This window comes from Oncorhynchus kisutch, linkage group LG21 (assembly GCF_002021735.2).
Source record: "Oncorhynchus kisutch isolate 150728-3 linkage group LG21, Okis_V2, whole genome shotgun sequence".
Classification (NCBI taxonomy): domain Eukaryota; kingdom Metazoa; phylum Chordata; class Actinopteri; order Salmoniformes; family Salmonidae; genus Oncorhynchus; species Oncorhynchus kisutch.
This window is the reverse complement of record NC_034194.2, coordinates 23,024,425-23,044,159: the sequence shown is the minus strand read 5'-3', so window position 1 is coordinate 23,044,159 and position 19,735 is coordinate 23,024,425. Positions and strand designations below refer to the sequence as shown.

General features: G+C 42.9%; 1 protein-coding gene across 1 annotated transcript in view; it reads left to right on the top strand.

Annotated features, from left to right (window-relative positions):
• The window catches only part of kcnk2b (potassium channel, subfamily K, member 2b), a 45,478-nt gene that overhangs the window by 9,518 nt on the left and 16,225 nt on the right, over positions 1–19,735 (top strand). The window contains exons 2-5 of the mRNA XM_031800485.1: positions 736–853; positions 11,074–11,234; positions 18,997–19,216; positions 19,495–19,634. Of these exons, the coding sequence (XP_031656345.1) occupies positions 736–853; positions 11,074–11,234; positions 18,997–19,216; positions 19,495–19,634 (639 nt within the window). The remainder of the gene's footprint in view (positions 1–735; positions 854–11,073; positions 11,235–18,996; positions 19,217–19,494; positions 19,635–19,735) is intronic.

The following is a 19,735-nucleotide window of genomic DNA, read 5'->3' as shown; positions in this document are numbered from 1 at the left end:
CATCTAATATTTCGAGCTGTTTTAGTGGGTTTATAGGGGATGAAGCATGCTCTGACTCCACTGGCACTGGCTGAAACTCTATGGATGCCTGAAGGAGAAAGCTTTGAGTTTAGCTGAACCTATGCATGACCACAATTTCTCACCCGACAGCACATCCTCCTTAGATCCCCTAAGTTTCTTCCTGTGTGCGTGTGTGTGTGTGTGTGTGTGTGTGTGTGTGTGTGTGTGTGTGTTCTGTCTCCATCAGATGACTTCCCTCTCTGTCTCCTGAGATAAGACTAGTTGTCTGAGTGAGTTTACACTCTGCTGCTCTATTCCTTATGCAACAGGCTGGGACACACGCGCACACACACACACACACAAACACACACACACACACACAAACACACACACACACACACACACACACACACACTAGCGGCCGCGGGGCCATACACGCAGCTCGTAGTCTGAGTGCAGGAAGAGGCGGCTCTGGTAGTGATTGAATGCAGAGTGAAAAGGCTTGTTTCCCAGCATGTGGTGCATCTACCATAAGAGCAGACTCATGCACACACGTGCACACCAGATCCTGCACACACATGTGCTCTACTGTACACATACACAAACGCACGAATGCACGCAGACACACACACACACGCATTAGGAGGTACTATCCTACTTGAGTGGAGTGTGTTTGTGTTTGTGTAAGTATGTGTGTGACCCTTAACCCTAAACTGCAGTTCTCTGTCTCCTCAGCAAGTGATCTCTGCCATCAGAGCGGGCGTCAACCCATCAGCGAACTCATCCAATCAGACAAGTCTGTGGGACCTAAGCTCCTCCTTTTTCTTCGCTGGCACTGTCATCACCACTATTGGTGAGTTTGGTCAATAATCAGTACTCTCTGATCCATAATCAACCATCAGCCAGACTTTTATGTTATCAATGCTGTGTCAACGCTATATATATTTTTTAACTGGTAACTTTCAGCCAGGCTGTTAAAGTAGTGGTACTTTCATAATAAATCGATCAGAATATCCATATAAAATAAAATTGTATTGGTTGCATACACATATTTATCAGATGTTATTACGGGTGTAACAAAATGTTTGTGTTCCTAGCTCTAACAGTGCAGTTATACACTGTATATATGTATACTCCGGACTCCGACGTTGCTCGTCCTAATATTTCTATATTTCTTAATTCCATTATTTTACTTTTTAGATTTTACTTTTTAGATTTGTGTGTATATATATTGGTATATATATACTTTTTTGCCCCACTGTATGTACATATATATATACAGTGGGGCAAAAAAGTATTTAGTCAGCCACCAATTGTGCAAGTTCTCCCACTTAAATAGATGAGAGAGGCCTGTAATTTTCATCATAGGTACACTTCAACTATGACAGACAAAATGAGAAACAAAAATCCAGAAAATCACATTGTAGGATTTTTTATGAATTTATTTGCAAATTATGGTGGAAATGGCCAAGCAGCTGCACACAAGCCTAAGATTACCATGCGCAATGCCAAACGTGGGCTGTAGTGGAAAGCTTTCCCTCATTTGACTCTGGAGCAGTGGAAACGCTTTCTTTGGAGTGATGAATCACATTTCACCATCTGACAGTCCGACGGACTAATCTAGGTTTGGTGAATGCCAGGAGAACGCTACCTGCCCGAATGCATAGTGCCAACTTTAAAGTTTGGCACTATGAGGAGGAATAATGGTCTGGGGCTGTTTTTCATGGTTCGGGCTAGGCCCCTTAGTTCCAGTGAAGGGAAATCTCAACGCTACAGCATACAATGACATTCTAGACATTTCTGTGCTTCAAATTTTGTGGTAACTGTTTGGGAAAGGCCCTTTCCTGTTTCAGCATGACAATGCCCCTGTGCACAAAGCAATGTCCATAGAGAAATGGTTTGTCGAGGTTGGTGTGGAAGAACTTGACTGGTCTCCACAGAGCCCTGACCTCAACCTCATCGAACACCGCTTGGATGAATTGGAACGCTGACTGCGACCAGGCCTAATCGCCCAACATCAGTGCCCGACCTCACAAATGCTCTTGTGGCTGAATGGAAGCTTTGATGCACTTGTACTGACCTCGCCTTCTGGATGGTAGTGGGGTGAACAGGCCGTGGCTCGGGTGGCTGAGGTCCTTTGAATGTTTTGGCCTTCCTGTGACACCGAGTGCTGTAAATGTCAAGGAGGGCAGGCAGTGTGCCCCCGGTGATGTGTTGGGCAGACCTCACCACCCTCTGGAGAGCCCTGCGGTTGAGGGGGGTGATACAGCCCTACAGGATGCCCACAATAGTACATCTGTAAAAGTCAAATATCTTCAGCCTCCTGGGGTTGAAGAGGTGCTGTTGCACCTTCTTCACCACACTGTCTGTGTGGTTGGACCATTTCAGATTGTTAGAGATGTGTAAGCTGAGGAACTTGAAGCTTTTTGCCTTCTCCACTGCAGTATACCATTGTTGTGTCATCTGGAAACTTGATGATTGAGTTGGGGACATGCGTGCCATGCAGTCATGGGTGCACAGGGAGCACAGGAGGGGGCTAAGCATGCATCTTTGTGGGGCCCCTGTGTTGAGGATCAGGGTAGTGGAGGTGTTGTTGCCTACCTTCACCACCTGAGGGAGGCCCGTCAAGAAGTCCAGGACCCAGTTACACAGGGCAGGGTTTAGACCCAGGGCCCTAAGCTTAATGATGAGCTTGGAGGGTATTATGGTGTTGAAGGCTGAGCTGTAGACAATGAACAGCATTCTTACATAGGTATTCCTCTTTTCCAGATGGGATAGGGCAGTGTGCAGTGCGATGGCGATTGCGTCATCCGTGGATCTATTGGGGCGGTATGCAAATTGCAGTGGATATGATTCTTAACTAGCCTCTCAAAGCACTTCATGACAGAAGTGAGTGCTACGGGCTAAAGTAATTTAGTTTAGTTACCTTCACTTTCTTGGGTACAGGAACAATTGTGGACATGTTGAAGCAAGTGGGGACAACAGACTGGGATAGGGAGAGATTGAATATGTCTGTAAAGACTCCAGCCAGCTGGTCTGCGCATGCTCAGAGCACGCGGCTAGGGATGCCATCTGGGCCGGCAGCCTTGCAAAGGTTAACATGCTTAAATTTTTTACTCACTTCGGCCACGGAGAATGAGAGCTCACAGTCCTTGGAAGTGGCAGTCACCCACGTGTTTCTGTGTTTCTCTCGAAGTGGATGAAGAAGGTGTTTAGCTTGTCTGGTAGAAAGACGTCAGAGTCCGCGACGTGGCTGATTTTCCCTTTATAACACGTGATTGTCTGGAGTCCCTGCCACATACGTCTTGTGTGTGAGCCATAGAATTGCAACTCCACTTTGTCACTGTTCAGGCGTTTTGCCTGTTTGATTGCCTTATGGAAGGCGTAACTGGACAGTTTGTACTGAACCATATTCTCAGTCACCTTACCTTGTTTAAATGCAATGGTTCACACTTTCAGTTTTGCGCGTATGCTGCCATCTATCCATGGATTGTGGTTCGGATAGGTTTTAATCGACACGGTGGGAACAACATTCTCTATACACTTCCTGATGAACTCAGTCACCTTGTCAGTGTATATGTTATTCTCAGAGGCAACCCGGAACATATCCCAGTCTGCGTGTGTAGCTCCCTCCAGTAACCACGAGCACAACCGTTCCTTGATTTTAACTGGTGGCTTTATTCTGTAGTTTTAGTCAGAATTATCACCTTCCGTGAGAACTATAAAGTAAATGAAAAATACAGTTAAGCACACTCTTACTTACAACCTTATCTTATGAGTGACTTATTAGCTTGGTATAACTCTGAAGTGCTTACATACATAACAGTTTAACCGGCGCTATAACAGTATCAAATTAAATGCATGAATAAAGGAAAAATACCTCATTGGCTGCTTATTACAGAAGGGAGGAAATCAAACTTCCTGGCATGAATTCACACTTCATCCCAACATACACGCTGCAACCTTTATGAACTACACCCGATGACATGAAAACTTAGCTAACACAGCGCAGGATTGCCTTCCCCCCAAAAGTGTGTTGCTACAATAAGGATCCCCGTTACAACAGTATTAGCTACGTAGTTCCGCTTGTCTTATTATTTCCCCTGCACAGCAGACACGTAAACAATTCAAACAAAAGACAACAACATAACCTCTAAGTCTGTCAGTTACAGCGTGATCAAAACAATCTTGAAGCATGGATTCCGATTGGTCAGACCAGTGTTGAACAGGCCTATAGGAAGTGAAAGGTAGAATGGAGGCGTGATCTGATTTGCCGAAGGGAGGGCGGGGGAGGGCCTTGTAGCCATCCTGGAAGGGAGAGTAGGAATGGTCAATAATGTTTGATGCGTGAGTATTCTAGTGTGGATTCATGAATAATGGGGGTTCACTGAAGTGCTTAGTACTAACTGAGTGTAATTTCTAATCAACACCATACATACTAAGGGATTGTCATAAATCCCAAAGGTGGGTATGAGCCTGAATTTTTATATCTCTTCACAGCTTTGGCATCCCTCTTCCCGTCACTTTACTTGTCAGCTCCAGCTGTAAGAGCTTAGCTGCAGAAAGGAGAAAAGTGTGACACACACACACAAACAGACACACGGGGCCGCCACTAGTCTGATAGCTTGTCTGGAACGTGTGTCTGCTGGGCCCGGTTCCAAACCTTTTCCTAGGCACTTGTCTTTGCGTCTTTAAATCAACATAAACATTAACCTTCAATGTGCTGTTTGTGTACGCACTAAGAGGAATGGTGGGAGAGAGTCAGATCTATAGTTCCCTCCATCAGTTATTTTCTGACATTTGATGATAGTCATCTGAGATGTGAGAACGGAGTTCTATTTCTCCCTTCACTGCAGCACAAGTCTTGTGTAGGCATGTTTGAGATTGCTGTTTGTTGGAACCAGGCAATGGTGTTCACTGACATAAGACTTCTAGATTTCCAACTAAAACGGCTCTAGTTTGAATGCTTTTTTTATCTGCAGGACAGTTCTGTCCTTTCAAGATGTTTGATTTTGGATCTCTGTCTGACTAAACAGCATCATCTCTGTTTCTCTTTACAAATGTTTGAACTGCTTTGATGTTGTTTTGACTGCCTTTGTTTTCAAGGGGTTGTCCACAGCTAATGTTACATATCCTTTAACTAGGGGAACTTCCTGTCAACTTGACAGACATAACACCACTTTAATGCTTTAACAATTCGTTTGTATTAAATGGCCACACTTTGTCTAGCCATTTAGACAATCTTCCCTGCCAACTGCTGCTTTGCAGATATGCAGCCATTGCTTAGCTCATTGAATAGAGGAGAGGTACAGTAGAAAGAATATAACACACAATCAGGTGATTAATTTTCTCCCATTATCTTTTTCATCCCACTGCCCAGAAACAAAAGACTAGACTGGCAGACTTTCTCCAACAACGAAATGGCTAACAGTTCATCTCCACGATAATAATTAAAGCCTTTTGGTTAAATCGTGTTTATAACTAGCCTTCTTCTATCTCTTTCTCTCTGCTGCAGTTGCTTCTTTGAATCAATTAGAGATGGTTGAACAGTATCCTCTCTGATTAATTTACCTTATAATGATTAGTTTGGGAGATGTGGGGGTAGAAGAGGTCTAATTGGTTATCAGGCGTTCTCTGGCTTTGTCTGGATTTCAATCTATCCAGGAAGTGAATTGAAACAACTGTAATTGTTTTCTCTGTCTTTGCCATCTATATCTGACAGTGAGGCAGAGGCAAACAATTCAATTCATCACAATGGGCTTTTCTCCTGGGAACCCTCATTTAGTCCTCCTCCTATAGCCTGTGTCTCCTGTGAAGGCTGCATCTCCATGGTGTGAAAATCAAACAGCTCTCAGAGGATTTATCCCACACTTAAGGCACAGAGCGGGTAAATGAGAGAGGTAGTTAACATTGAAGGGTTAATAGTTCATTACAGTGTTCTGTTCTGGTGTTGTATCTAACGCTGCTTCTCCCCTAGATCTTGTACCCCCAAGTTCTGTACACGAGAGACGAGAGGGTGAATTATCCACTTTAAGATAAATAATGGATAGATAAATAATGGAACTTTTGGTATCCAAATGGTGCCGACAAACACCATGAATCTTGAACCAAGTTTGCTGAACTCAGTATACAGTTACAGTAACTAGGCCATGGTATATCTGTTGTCACGCCATCCATAGGGGCTCAAATGTGTCTCAATAAAGCCTAACGAGCCTGTTCCCACTGTAAAGGCTAATGAAGCGGCTCACCTTAATAACGTTTTAGATCCTGCATCTTAAAGTACATTCATTTCCAGAGCAGTGCCATCATTCAGCTTTTATTGTCCATCTGCAGTCCCACTGGTCCCACTGAGAGGGACTACGACAGGTTGCTATGTGTGTTATGGCATACACTGTATTGTCTTGTTAATTAGCACGTTGCTATTGCGTGACTTGATGAATGATAACCTATTACAGTGCAGATGTAGGATCTTCATTTTATCAACCTGTTGAAGGAGAACTCTCCTGCAATGCTGGACATTTAAAATGTGTAGTGTAATTGAGGTTTAAAAAAGCTTCTGAAGTTTTTAATTCACACTTTGACATTTCAGACTTGATTTTTACTTATGAAAAATGTATCAACCCCTGTAAAAATGTGAATGTTATTATAATCCACATAATAATTCACAATTCCTTGTTGCTGCAGGATTATTTTCCAGCTGTAGCAAACTGGCTCAAATTAAGATCCTACATCTGTATGTGTGATGACACACTGTACTTGATGTGGAGTATGTGTGGATAATGGCGGTGGAGGTCTTGTCAGGTGTCATCACAGTTCTCACACACAGTTCACACACTGCCTCTTTAAGGCCTGAACACATTTTAATTTGTGATGTACTATATTCAGTGTTAAAAATCTGAAGCCACATTTTAAAAACCCACAGTAAACTATGCTCTAATCTACCAGCTTTAGCTTGTCAGACATGTCTATTGCTTTCTACCCCTCTCATTTTCTCTCTCTCTCCCTTTCCCCCTTTCTTTCTCTCGCCAATATCATCAACTGATTAAAAGATAAATAAGTTCATGAGGCATTTATATGTTATATTATTTAAGAACCAATGGGTATATTTAATTATTTAATAATAAAACAAAGTTGTAGCAACTATCCACTGGGCACAGATGTCAATTCAACGTCTATTCCACGTTGGTTAAACATAATTGAATTGAAATGACATGGAAACAACATTGATTCAACCAGTGTGTGCCCAGTGGGTAAGGATTATAGCTTTACACTCTACACTACTCTCCCATCAAATGTCTTTGATACAGAGAGCAGAGGGTTACTCTTCAGTTGTACAGAAGTCAGTGACTGACAGCCTATAGTAATGTTTCACATATTTCCTCGCCATCTCCGGTGCTAAAAGGGTTTTCTCCTTCAGAAACTCTCCTGATTTCCTCCTCTCCTCCACTTTCCTCCACTCTCTGCCCATGTAGTCCTCTCTTTCATCCCATGAAAGGAGCCCTCCCTCCTGAGTAATGACAATAGCTACTGACCATGGAAATGGGCTTCTCTCTCTCTCTCTCTCTCACTCTCTCTCTGTCTCTCTCTCTCTCTCTGTGTCTTTCTCTCTCTCTCTCTGTGTATCTCTCTGTGTGTGTGTCACGTTAGATTCATTCAGACAGAGGAAATCTTAACCAGAGATTTTGCTGATGCTGAGAACAGGAAGTGTCAGCAAGTGCAATGAAACAACACGTCTATTGGTTATTTCATTCAACATGCCAGACAGTGCTGATTGGCATCTGATTGGCATCTGTCTCAAATAAATAAATAATAAGACATGAAGTTAAAAAGCGAGAGCAATATCTATCCTCCTCACCACATGCATGGGGTGTAATGACTAATGTTGTGTCCTGTGGAGTTCTGATTGTTTGAGTGCAGCAATTAATGAGGCGTGATTGGTGTGTGTGTGGCATGTGACTGTCTGTCAGGAAGTGAAGCCACAGAGCCATTAGACTCCACCCTGCAGGCCCTTCCTGTCCTGTCCTGGCTCAGGAGTCTACAGTCTAAACAGGTGGAATTGGCTGATGGAATTGGCTCAGTTGCATGTAGCCTAAAGGGGGTTTGGCTTTTGGGAAATCTACTCCTTTTAATGTAAAGTGGTGTAATAAAAAATATATATATATTGTCTAAATATACAGTAGTTCCTTTAATATCTATTGAAATTCCAATGGCAATTGGATTTAGATTTGGTTACATCCACTGACTCTACTTACAGTATTTAATGAGGAGAGTGATTCTGTGCTTTGAATGATAGTGTTAATGTGTCGTTCAGATTTTTGTAATTACTATAAGCTGTTTCAGACCAAAGGGATTTTGAATGGCGCTGTTGTAGTACATGAAGGGATTTGTGAATGAGTGTTCAATTTGTTTAGTGCTAAGGGTTTTTTGAATGGGAATCATAATGGGCTTTGCCTGATATATGCATTTCTTGCTGCAATTAGATGGTGGATTTTCAATGGGGATCATTCACCACACTGAATACAGTAGTGCAGCCTAATTGGTTAAGTGTGTGCCTGTAGAGCCTTCCGAGTGGCGCAGCGGTATAAGACACTGCATCACAGTGCTACCTGTGCCACCTGAGATCCTGGGTTTGAGTCCAGGATTTGTTGCATCCGGCCGCGACCGGGAGACCCATGGGGCAGTGCACAATTGGCCCAGTGTCGTCCGGGTTAGGGGAGGGTTTGGCCGGCAGGGATGTCCTTGTCCCACTGTGCACCAGCGACTCCTGTGGTGGGCTGGGCTCAGTGCACGCTGACACGCCAGGTGTACAGTGTTTCCTCTGACATAGTGGTGTGGCTTCCAGCTTTCGTGTTAAGTGGGCATTGTGTCATGAAGCAGTGCAGCTTGGTTGGGTTGTGTTTCAGAGGATACATGGCGCTCGACCGTACGGACTCTCCTGAGGAGTTGCAGCGGTGAGACAAGACTGTAACTACCAATTAGATACCATTGAATTGGGGAGCAAAAAGGTGTGTGTGTGTGTGTGTGTGTGTAATGCACAGGTCTGCTGTGTGAGCTCCTGGAGGTGAGAGGAGGGTGTGTGTGAATTATAGATGTGGCACTGGCTTGCTGATCCTTGTGATTAGGCTCTCTCTACAACCTCTAAGCCAGTTAGTGTAGAACTCCCTCTACTCATTCATTCTCTCAGACTGGTTAATGCTGCAGCTTTCAGTTGACATGATCATGATCTGCTTTGTCTTCACATCCTAAATCACACAGTTCCTGTTGCAATTGCTTGAAAGAGTTATTGTCAAAACATGAATGTTTTTAAGTCAAGGCACTGGAGCACTCAAAAATCATGCTTGGATTATTAGCTATTCATGATTCTTTCAAGATATTTTCCTGATCCGAAAATTGAAGGGTCAGACAGGACTGTCGTTTAGTCATCACCTGATGTCCCCCTAAAAGGGGTATTTTAATGGAATCTTAATTGACAGATTTACACAGTGTACACAGTGTACAAAACATTAGGAACACCTTCCTATTATTGAGTTGCACCCACCTTTGCCCTCAGAACAGCCTCAATTCGTCAGGGCATGGACTCCACAAGGTTTCGATGCGTTCCGCAGGAACGCAGGCCCATGTTGACTCCAATGCTTCCCACAGTTGTGTCAAGTTGGCTGGTTGTCCTTTGGGTTGTGGACCATTCTTGATACACACAGGAAACTGTTGTGTGGAAAAACCCAGCATCGTTGCAGTTCTTGAAACACTCCAACCAATGCGCCTGGCACATTCACCATCTGAATGGCACACATACACAATCCGTCTCAATTGTCTCTAAAATAATTATTTAACTCCCTTAAATCTACACTGATTGAAGGGGATTTAACAAGTGACATCAATAAGAGATCATAGCTTTCAGCTGGATTCACTTGATCAGTCTTCACCTGGTCACAGAGCATTTTGTACACTCAGTGTGTATTTTAATCCGTTTTTCTTCACGTCTATCCTATAGAATCACTGTGTGCTGAATTTCACCCCAGCTGAGCAGCAAATATAGAATATATTAATTAGTAGCTCCTCTTGGTTAAGGGAAACCAATTAACTGAAATAAACTCAATTCAATCCTCAGTAGGTCACACGACAAGATCTGAATAGTTCATTTAAATTGTTTCTTGGAATACTTCATATACAGTGGGGGGGGGAAAGTATCTAGTCAGCCACCAATTGTGCAAGTACTCCCACTTAAAAAGATGAGAGAGGCCTGTAATTTTCATCATAGGTACACTTCAACTATGACAGACAAAATGAGAAAAAAAAATCCAGAAAATCACATTGTAGGATTTTTTATGAATTTATTTGCAAATTATGGTGGAAAATAAGTATTTGGTCAATAACAAAAGTTTCTCAATTTTGTGTTATATACCCTTTGTTGGCAATGACAGAGGTCAAATGTTTTCACACACTGTTGCTGGTATTTTGGCCCATTCCTCCATGCAGATTTCCTCTAGAGCAGTGATGTTTTGGGGCTATTGCTGGGCAACACGGACTTTCAACTCCCTCCAAAGATTTTCTATGGGGTTGAGATCTGGAGACTTGGCTAGGCCACTCCAGGACCTTGAAATGCTTCTTACGAAGCCACTCCTTCGTTGCCCAGGCGGTGTGTTTGGGATCATTGTCATGCTGAAAGACCCAGCCACGTTTCATCTTCAATGCCCTTGCTGATGGTAGGCTTTGTTACTTTGGTCCCAGCTCTCTGCAGGTCATTCACTAGGTCCCATTTGGTTCAGTCTTGGTAATGAGAATAATTGTCTGGAATATAAAAACCTGCTGCCGGTGCCCAGGACTGCATGGAGCTGAGAATCCATTGTCCAATTCAGGGTTTCCCAAACTCTGTCCTGGCCCCAACTCTGTCCTGGCCCAGACACACTGCACAGCTGATTCAAACACCCAACCCATCATCAAGCTGTGATTATTTTCATCAGCTTTGTAGTGTGAGGGCAAAAAACAAAAACGAGTTTGGGAACCCCTGGTCTAGTTAACCTCTTCCTGTGTGTTTGTGTGTGGGTGTGGGTTTATGATCACTCCTTTCTCTAGGCTTTGGGAACATCGCTCCCCACACGGAGGGGGGACGTATCTTCTGTATCATCTATGCCCTCCTGGGAATCCCCCTCTTTGGCTTCCTGTTGGCTGGTGTTGGAGACCAGCTTGGAACCATCTTTGGGAAAGGCATCAACAGAGTGGAGAAGATAGTTGGGGTGAGTTTTAAACGTTTCATACAGTCAGGTCCAAAATTATTGGCATCCTTAATAAAGATGAGCAAAAAATATTGTGTAAAACAAGTAATACAGATTCTGAGCTATATTGTATGCTTAATGTTTTTTGAAAATTACATTATTTTATACTAATGCAATTGCTCAGAAAAAGAGATTTCGTAGTATTTTTTCTCTCAAAAAGATGCATATGTAAAAATTATTGGCACCCTATTTTCAATGCTTTTCAATACCTCACCTTGCGAGGATAACAGCACTGAGCCTTTTTCTAAAATGTTTTATGAGATTGGAGAACACATTGGGAGGGATCTGGACCATTCCTCCATACAGAATATTTTCAGATCCTTGATAACCTTTTTCTGCTCTTATGGACTGCACTCTTCAATTCATACCACAGGTTTTCAATGGGGTTCCAGTCCAGAGACTGAGATGGTCATTGCAAAATGTTATTGGCAGAGGAAACCAGGTTTTAGTAAAAAATTTCCTGGTATTGGATAAAGTTTATGATGCTGTTGACCTTAACAAGGGCCTTAGGACCAGTGGAAGCAAAATAGCCCCTTAACATCAAAAATCCATCATCCTATTTTACAGTAGGTATAAGGTTATTTTCTTCTTATGCATCCTTATTTCGACACCAAACTCACCACTGGTGTGCGTGGCCAAAGAGTTATATTAACATGTCATCTGACCATAGCACTGGATCCAATCCAAGTGCCAATGCCATTTTAGCAAATTCCAGGCATTTACATTTGTTGGATGACATGAAAATAAGAGTTCTTTGTCCACACACACACACACTAGTGGTTGAGTATTTGTTTTTACCTAACCAGCTTCTACACCCCCTCAGTTAATTTCCAACGCATAAGGAGATTTGCAATGCAGAAGTAGTTTGACCATTGCTGTCCATCACTGAGCTGCGTGTTCTTGAGCTGATAAAAGAAAAATGCATTATTTAGGTTGCCATGACAATGGCTTCTGGAGACCACGCTTCCAATACAGACTATTTGAGTGGTTACCAAGCTCACATGAGGATATGGATTTTTTTCTCCCATACATGTAGTATCTTTTCCTCTGGACTGAATATTAACAGCAATACTACAAGAGTCAAAAGAAGAGCTTGGCTGTGTTGCTGTAGCAAACATGTACAGCCAGTATTAATGCCAGTAAGGAGAGTCTTTCCCTCACTGGAGGAGACCTATCACCAAGGTACTCTGCTCTTACTGTTCACTGCACACACACACCGTGTGATTAGAGAGGACCATTTCTCAGCCAGGTTGACACGTACTCTATAAACGGAACAAGAGCACAGTGTTATAGTGAGTCATTCATCTTCCCCCCCCCTGCCCACCTACAACGACTCACAACGAGGTACAGTGAGCCGCACCAATCCAAAACCAGCCACAAGGAGCGGCATGTAAACCTGGTCTATCAAACACGCCGTAGTGAGGCACCAGCCAACACAGAACTTACTGAGACAGCCACAATGACTGTTTGATGATTTCTCTGTCCTTGTTGGAACTATTACATTGACTGACTAATAGTGTTTTGCTATATTTTCCCCGGGCTGGGCCTATAGCTTCATTAGCTTTATTAGTTATAGTAGCCATCTAATAGACCGCTCTCTTTAATTATTTAATTGAAGGCTCTATAAGATGAGCTTTGATTGATGTGTTTCTCGGCTAGTGTTGCCCATAGGGAGCAACAGAGTAGTACGGTACTACATCATCCAGCAGGAGAGCCACTGTGAGTCTAAGCCCTTCGTTCGCGATAACTACTAAGCTAACCATGGGTCATTTAGCTATTTGAATTCTAGGACCCATGTAGGTATAAAAACATGTATTTATTTATTATTTGATCAATTATTGAATTTGGCCTTTACTGCTATGGTCCATAGAAACCCATTCAAATCAAATGTATTTATATAGCCCTTCGTACATCAGCTGATATCTCAAAGTGCTGTACAGAAACCCAGCCTAAAACCCCAAACAGCAAGCAATGCAGGTGTAGAAGCACGGTGGCTAGGAAAAACTCCCTAGAAAGGCCAAAACCTAGGAAGAAACCTAGAGAGGAACCAGGCTATGTGGGGTGGCCAGTCCTCTTCTGGCTGTGCCGGGTGGAGATAATAACAGAACATGGCCAAGATGTTCAAATGTTCATAAAAGACCAGCATGGTCCAATAATAATAATAATAATAATAAGGCAGAACAGTTGAAACTGGAGCAGCAGCACGGTCAGGTGGACTGGGGACAGCAAGGAGTCATCATGTCAGGTAGTCCTGAGGCATGGTCCTAGGGCTCAGGTCCTCCGATAGAGAGAAAGAAAGAGAGAATTAGAGAGAGCACACTTAAATTCACACAGGACACCGAATAGGACAGGAGAAGAAGTACTCCAGATATAACAAACTGACCCTAGCCCCCCGACACATAAACTACTGCAGCATAAATACTGGAGGCTGAGACAGGAGGGGTCAGGAGACACTGTGGCCCCATCCGAGGACACCCCCAGACAGGGCCAAACAGGAAGGATATAACCCCACCCACTTTGCCAAAGCACAGCCCCCACACCACTAGAGGGATATCTTCAACCACCAACTTACCATCCTGAGACAAGGCCGAGTATAGCCCACAAAGATCTCCTCCACGGGACAACCCAAGTGGGGGGGGGGGGGGGGCGCCAACCCAGACAGGAAGATCACACCAGTGACTCAAGCCACTCAAGTGACGCACCCCTCCCAGGGACGGTATGAAAGAGCCCCAGTAAGCCAGTGACTCAGCCCCTGTAATAGGGTTAGAGGCAAAGAATCCCAGTGGAAAGAGGGGAACCGGCCAGGCAGAGACAGCAAGGGCGGATCGTTGCTCCAGAGCCTTTCCGTTCACCTTCCCACTCCTGGGCCAGACTACACTCAATCATATGACCCATTGAAGAGATGAGTCTTCAGTAAAGACTTAAAGGTTGAGACCGAGTTTGCGTCTCTTACATGGGTAGGCAGACCATTCCATAAAAATGGAGCTCTATAGGAGAAAGCCCTGCCTCCAGCTGTTTGCTTAGAAATTCTAGGAACAATTAGGAGGCCTGCGTCTTGTGACCGTAGCGTACGTGTAGATAGGTATGGCAGGACCAAATCAGAGAGATAGGTAGGAGCAAGCCCATGTAATGCTTTGTAGTTTAGCAGTAAAACCTTGAAATCAGCCCTTGCCTTGACAGGAAGCCAGTGTATGTAGGCTAGCACTGGAGTAATATGATCAAATTTTGGGGTTCTAGTCAGGATTCTAGCAGCCGTATTTAGCACTAACTGAAGTTTATTTAGTGCTTTATCCGGGTAGCCGGAAAGTAGAGCATTGCAGTAGTCTAACCTAGAAGTGACAAAAGCATGGATGAATTTTTCTGCATCAATTTTGGACAGAAAGTTTCTGATTTTTGCAATGTCACGTAGATGGAAAAAAGCCATCCTTGAAATGGTCTTGATATGTTCTTCAAAAGAGAGATCAGGGTCCAGAGTAACGCCGAGGTCCTTCACAGTTTTATTTGAGACGACTGTACAACCATTAAGATTAATTGTCAGATTCAACAGAAGATCTCTTTGTTTCTTGGGACCTAGAACAAGCATCTCTGTTTTGTCCGAGTTTAAAAATAGAAAGTTTGCAGCCATCCACTTCCTTATGTCTGAAACACATGCTTCTAGTGAGGGCAATTTTGGGGCTTCACCATGTTTCATTGAAATGTACAGCTGTGTGTCATCCGCATAGCAGTGAAAGTGAACATTATGTTTTCGAATGACATCCCTAAGCAGTAAAATATATAGTGAAAACAATAGTGGTCCTAAACGGAACCTTGAGGAACACCGAAACTTACAGTTGATTTGTCAGAGGACAAACCATTCACAGAGACAAACTGATATCTTTCAGGCCTGAACTTGTCCGTGTAGACCAATTTGGGTTTCCAATCTCTCCAAAAGAATGTGGTGATCGATGGTATCAAAAGCAGCACTAAGGTCTAGGAGCACGAGGACAGATGCAGAGCCTCGGTCTGATGCCATTAAAACGTAATTTACCACCTTCACAAGTGCAGTCTCAGCGCTATGATGGGGTCTAAAACCAGACTGAAGCATTTCATATACATTGTTTGTCTTCAGGAAGACAGTGAGTTGCAACAGCCTTTTCTAACATTTTTGAGAGGAATGGAAGATTCGATATAGAATATTATCTGCTATGACTACAAGGTCCGATAGGATTTCAGGGAACTCAATGAGGAACGCTGTATATGGCCCAGGAGACCTGTAAACAGTAGCTATAAAAAGTGATTGAGTAGGCTGCATAGATTTCAATAACACATTCATAAATGGCAAAACAGACAGTCAAAAACTTAATCACAAGGAATAAGGTTTTGAAGTGTCTGTCCTATATCTAGGAGATATAAGACAACATGTAGACCAATACTAAGTCACTTTGGTTAGCGTGAAACTTCAATTGAACACAGTCTCAAATAGGGCAATGGCACGACTTTGAATTGTCGTGAATTGTCGTAAATGAATTGTTAACGAGGTTACCATGAATTCTTTACGAAGTTTAATGTTTGATTTGTTACATTACATAATTCAGTAAAAAATCTGCTCGCCATTGGCTGCTTACAGCTAACCGATAAGCACAAAAATAGTCCACAACTTCGAGAGTACAGACCTCCAGATATTGTCTGATCACCCTCTACTGGCAAAGGTAAAAACTACCGAAAATGCACAGACAAAGTGGAGAATAATTATAATAATAAAGTTGTTTTTCCTTCTCCAAAATAGAGGCATACTAAGACAAAAGAAACATGACACAGTGTGTAAATGATAACATATTAGTGCAGGAAATTAAGACATTTATTAAAATGCTGGAAGAGAATTAAAATCAGCAAACGCTGCTTGCATTGAGGAAATAGATGCCTGTCTCTATTATGTGCCTGTGTTGTTCAGTGATTCAAGCAAATTAACACCCAGGCTATTCATTTAAGTTTTACGATTTGGCACTTTTTACACCCTATTAAATTTTGTGACGTTTTTACAGTGTGGTACTGGGTCACCTTCTAACAACTCCCCTAATGCTTGTGTGTGTCGAATGGCAAACAAGTGAGTTCTAATGTTTTTTAAAGTCTTACCTGTCAATGTTGGTGACTTATTAGATTGTAGCTCAGTCTGGACAGTCAGTTTTGTGAGAAGAGATCTTTGAAATTAGTACGTGGACGCATACCACGTACCAAAGCGTGTGGGAGTTTGTGAGATTCTCCTCTTCGAAGATGGGGTAGTATGAGTTGCTAGCTTAAACGGTTTGAGTTTTACAGACAATTCCTTTGTCCAGATCCTGTTTCACAAGCCAATGTTATGGAATACGCAGAAAGAGGGGCTTGAGCTACAGCCACTGCAAGTAATTTTTTACACTTGACATACGATCTTATCCAGAGCGACTAGGGTTAAGTGCCCTGCTCAAGGGCACATCAACAGATTTTTCACCTAGTTGGCTTAGGATTCAAACCAGCGATCTTCCAGTTACTGGCCGAACCCTCTTAACCGCTAAACTACCAGCTGCCCCCTGAGAAACAGTAAGTCTCATAAAAGCACAGGAGCTATTCAATGTTTTAGAATTATATCACATGACGCGTGGGCACGACTCTTGAGGGGTTTTAAAAATGGCTGACCTGTGAAATATATATTATGCTTGGCAAGCGGCTTTGGTCTATTCATCATCCTTAATCCCTCCGTATCAATATTTATTGTCAGGGTCCGAGGCTGGATTCAGTCCTGACTCTTGACCTCTCTCTCTCTCTCTGGGCTCTAGCTGCTGTGTGCTGAAAAACACAACGGAACACATCACTGATGAGCTGATCTGAGGATGACCCTTCTTTAAGTTTCAGTCCCAGTGTCCCTGTTCTCATTCTTGTGTAACCCACTGTCTAGGGAAGGACAAGGCCAAGGACTCTATCGTGGAGTGTACACTTCAGTGTATTAAGAAGTTTTGCTAGTGCTACAGACTGTCATACCCCTGTTACACCTGTCTTTCTATGGGTTTGAATTCAACTTTGTCCGGCGATTGTGCTGTTTGTGTTGCGATGTAGCCTACTGATGTAAGCCCACAGTGTTCCACTGCATCTCAGTGCAAGAGGTGTCATTACTGTCCCTGGTTCAATTCCAGGCTGTATCACATCTGGCCGTGATTGGGAGTCTCATACGGTGGCGCACAATTGGCCCAGCATTGTCCGGGTTTGGCCGGGGTAGGCCGTCATTGTAAATAAGAATTTGTTCTTAGCTGACTTGCCTACTTAAATAAAGTTTCAAAAATAAAATAAAAATGTATAGCCTGATGGCATACAATGGAGCACAGCATCTTGATCTGTAAGAACATAAGTAAATCTCATAGGCCGACCCACTGAGTGTGTGACATTCAAAACACACTGGACATATATTCCAGGAAAAAGGCCAACACAAGGAAATGACTCATGTCATTGTGAAGTGACTAGAGAAAGCCCTTGTTAAAGACTGAGGGCTCTATTTTCGGCTGGCGTTAAGGCGGTGCTAGTGTCAAATACACGCTCCTTGGTCATTTCGACATGTAAAAGCCAGAGCTTTGCTATTTTCCAGCCTTGGCGCCAGTGATGGTAATTTACCTGTCTTATATCAGCTCGTTTGAGCTGAGGTGGGAAGGGTGGAAATATTTGAGCTGTGTCCTTAGATACATGTGCCAATTTCAAGCAGTGCTACTGGTGATATTAAGACTCACCAAAAGCTGGTCTTTGCGGTATCAATAGCCTATAACCAATATTTTATTCAAATATCACGAGTGAACAGACATCCCCGCTCTTTCTTTAGATTGGACATTATTTTTGTCCATGCAGCTCCTTTGAAAAGTTGGGATGTGCATAAAACCCTCCATAGTCTAAGTTGCCTTGTCTGTATTATATGCCCATGGGAAGCAATTATGGTGCCTGTTACTGCCTGTTTCTGCCTGTTACTGTATTTAGACACAGCCTATTTAAAACAAGTTGTTTCATTTTATTGGAATTTGATAAGAATTATACATTGTCTTTTTTCATCAATAGCCTAGTGAATTGAATCATTCCTGTTGACTACATTTGGCATGTCTATGTCCAGACTGATAATTACAGTAGGCCTAGCCCCTATATCAGCGTGAAGGCTATAGCCCATGTTTAACAATGTATTTCCATACTGAAGCAATGCAATAAGAACAATGTGGACTGAAATAATGTTCAACATATTTAGCAAATATGGGGCAGGCTATTTAAAGAACTGCATTCGGTTTGTTAAAATAGGCCCTGGATGTTTTTATAATGATTTTCAAATGTTAAATTCCTTCCCTAATTATGTCATGCATCATTCATTTGAGGATCGTTTTTAGACCTTAAGTGTTGACGTCTGCTGATTTAAAAGAAAATATGCCAAAATCAAATTGCACAATACTGACACCCGCAGACATAATAGATACAGCCATTCAAAAACAGATACTGTAGATACAGATATGCCTTTTTTTTAAGTGTATAAAAAAATATGCTCACACAAACACATATACATACACTGCAGCACCATCATAATCCAACTGTTTTGTTAGTATTCATAGCCTCCTCTTCACCTCTTCCCCCCCTCCCTGTTTGCTGCCCCTCTTTCAAACCTCTGCAGTCTTCCCATGTTCCATTGCCATGTTTATTTATTAATATCTTTATCCATCTCTTTATTCATTTGTTCTACCCTGCCTCCCAGTCTCTCCCTCAAAAGTGGAAAGTGAGCCAGACCAAGATCAGGGTGATCTCCACCGTGATCTTCATCCTGTTTGGCTGTGTCCTCTTCGTGGCGTTGCCGGCGGTCATCTTTAAACACATAGAGGGCTGGAGCACGCTGGAGTCCATCTACTTTGTGGTCATCACCCTCACCACCATCGGCTTCGGTGACTTTGTGGCCGGTGAAAAAGGTCTTGAAAAGGGTATTTAAGAGCTGCCTTTTCTGACTATGTTGTATGTTCTTCCTCTGCTATCCCACCTTCTGTGTCAAAAGAGTTTGTTTGAAATCACACGTGTGCTTAATCTGCTGAGACAAAACGGGATTGCTGTACCCTTCTTCACAATAGAAGATCAATAATCATAACTCTGTGTGACATAGCCTCTCTCTCCTTCACTCTCTTTCTGCTCTCTGGCTAGAGGTGTGATATCACTAAAAGCTTGTGTAGTCTTTATTAAATATGTGTCTGTCTCCTCCCAATAGGTGGTTCTGAGATAGAGTATCTGGACTACTACAAGCCTGTGGTGTGGTTCTGGATCCTGATTGGTCTAGCCTACTTTGCTGCTGTGCTCAGTATGATAGGAGACTGGTTCAGAGTCATCTCCAAGAAAACCAAGGAGGAGGTACGTGATGTGTGTGGAAATCACTGCACCAAACCACAATACACAGTCACAGATACTTCCTATAGATATTTTCAGAAGCTATACTATAGGTATCCTATACC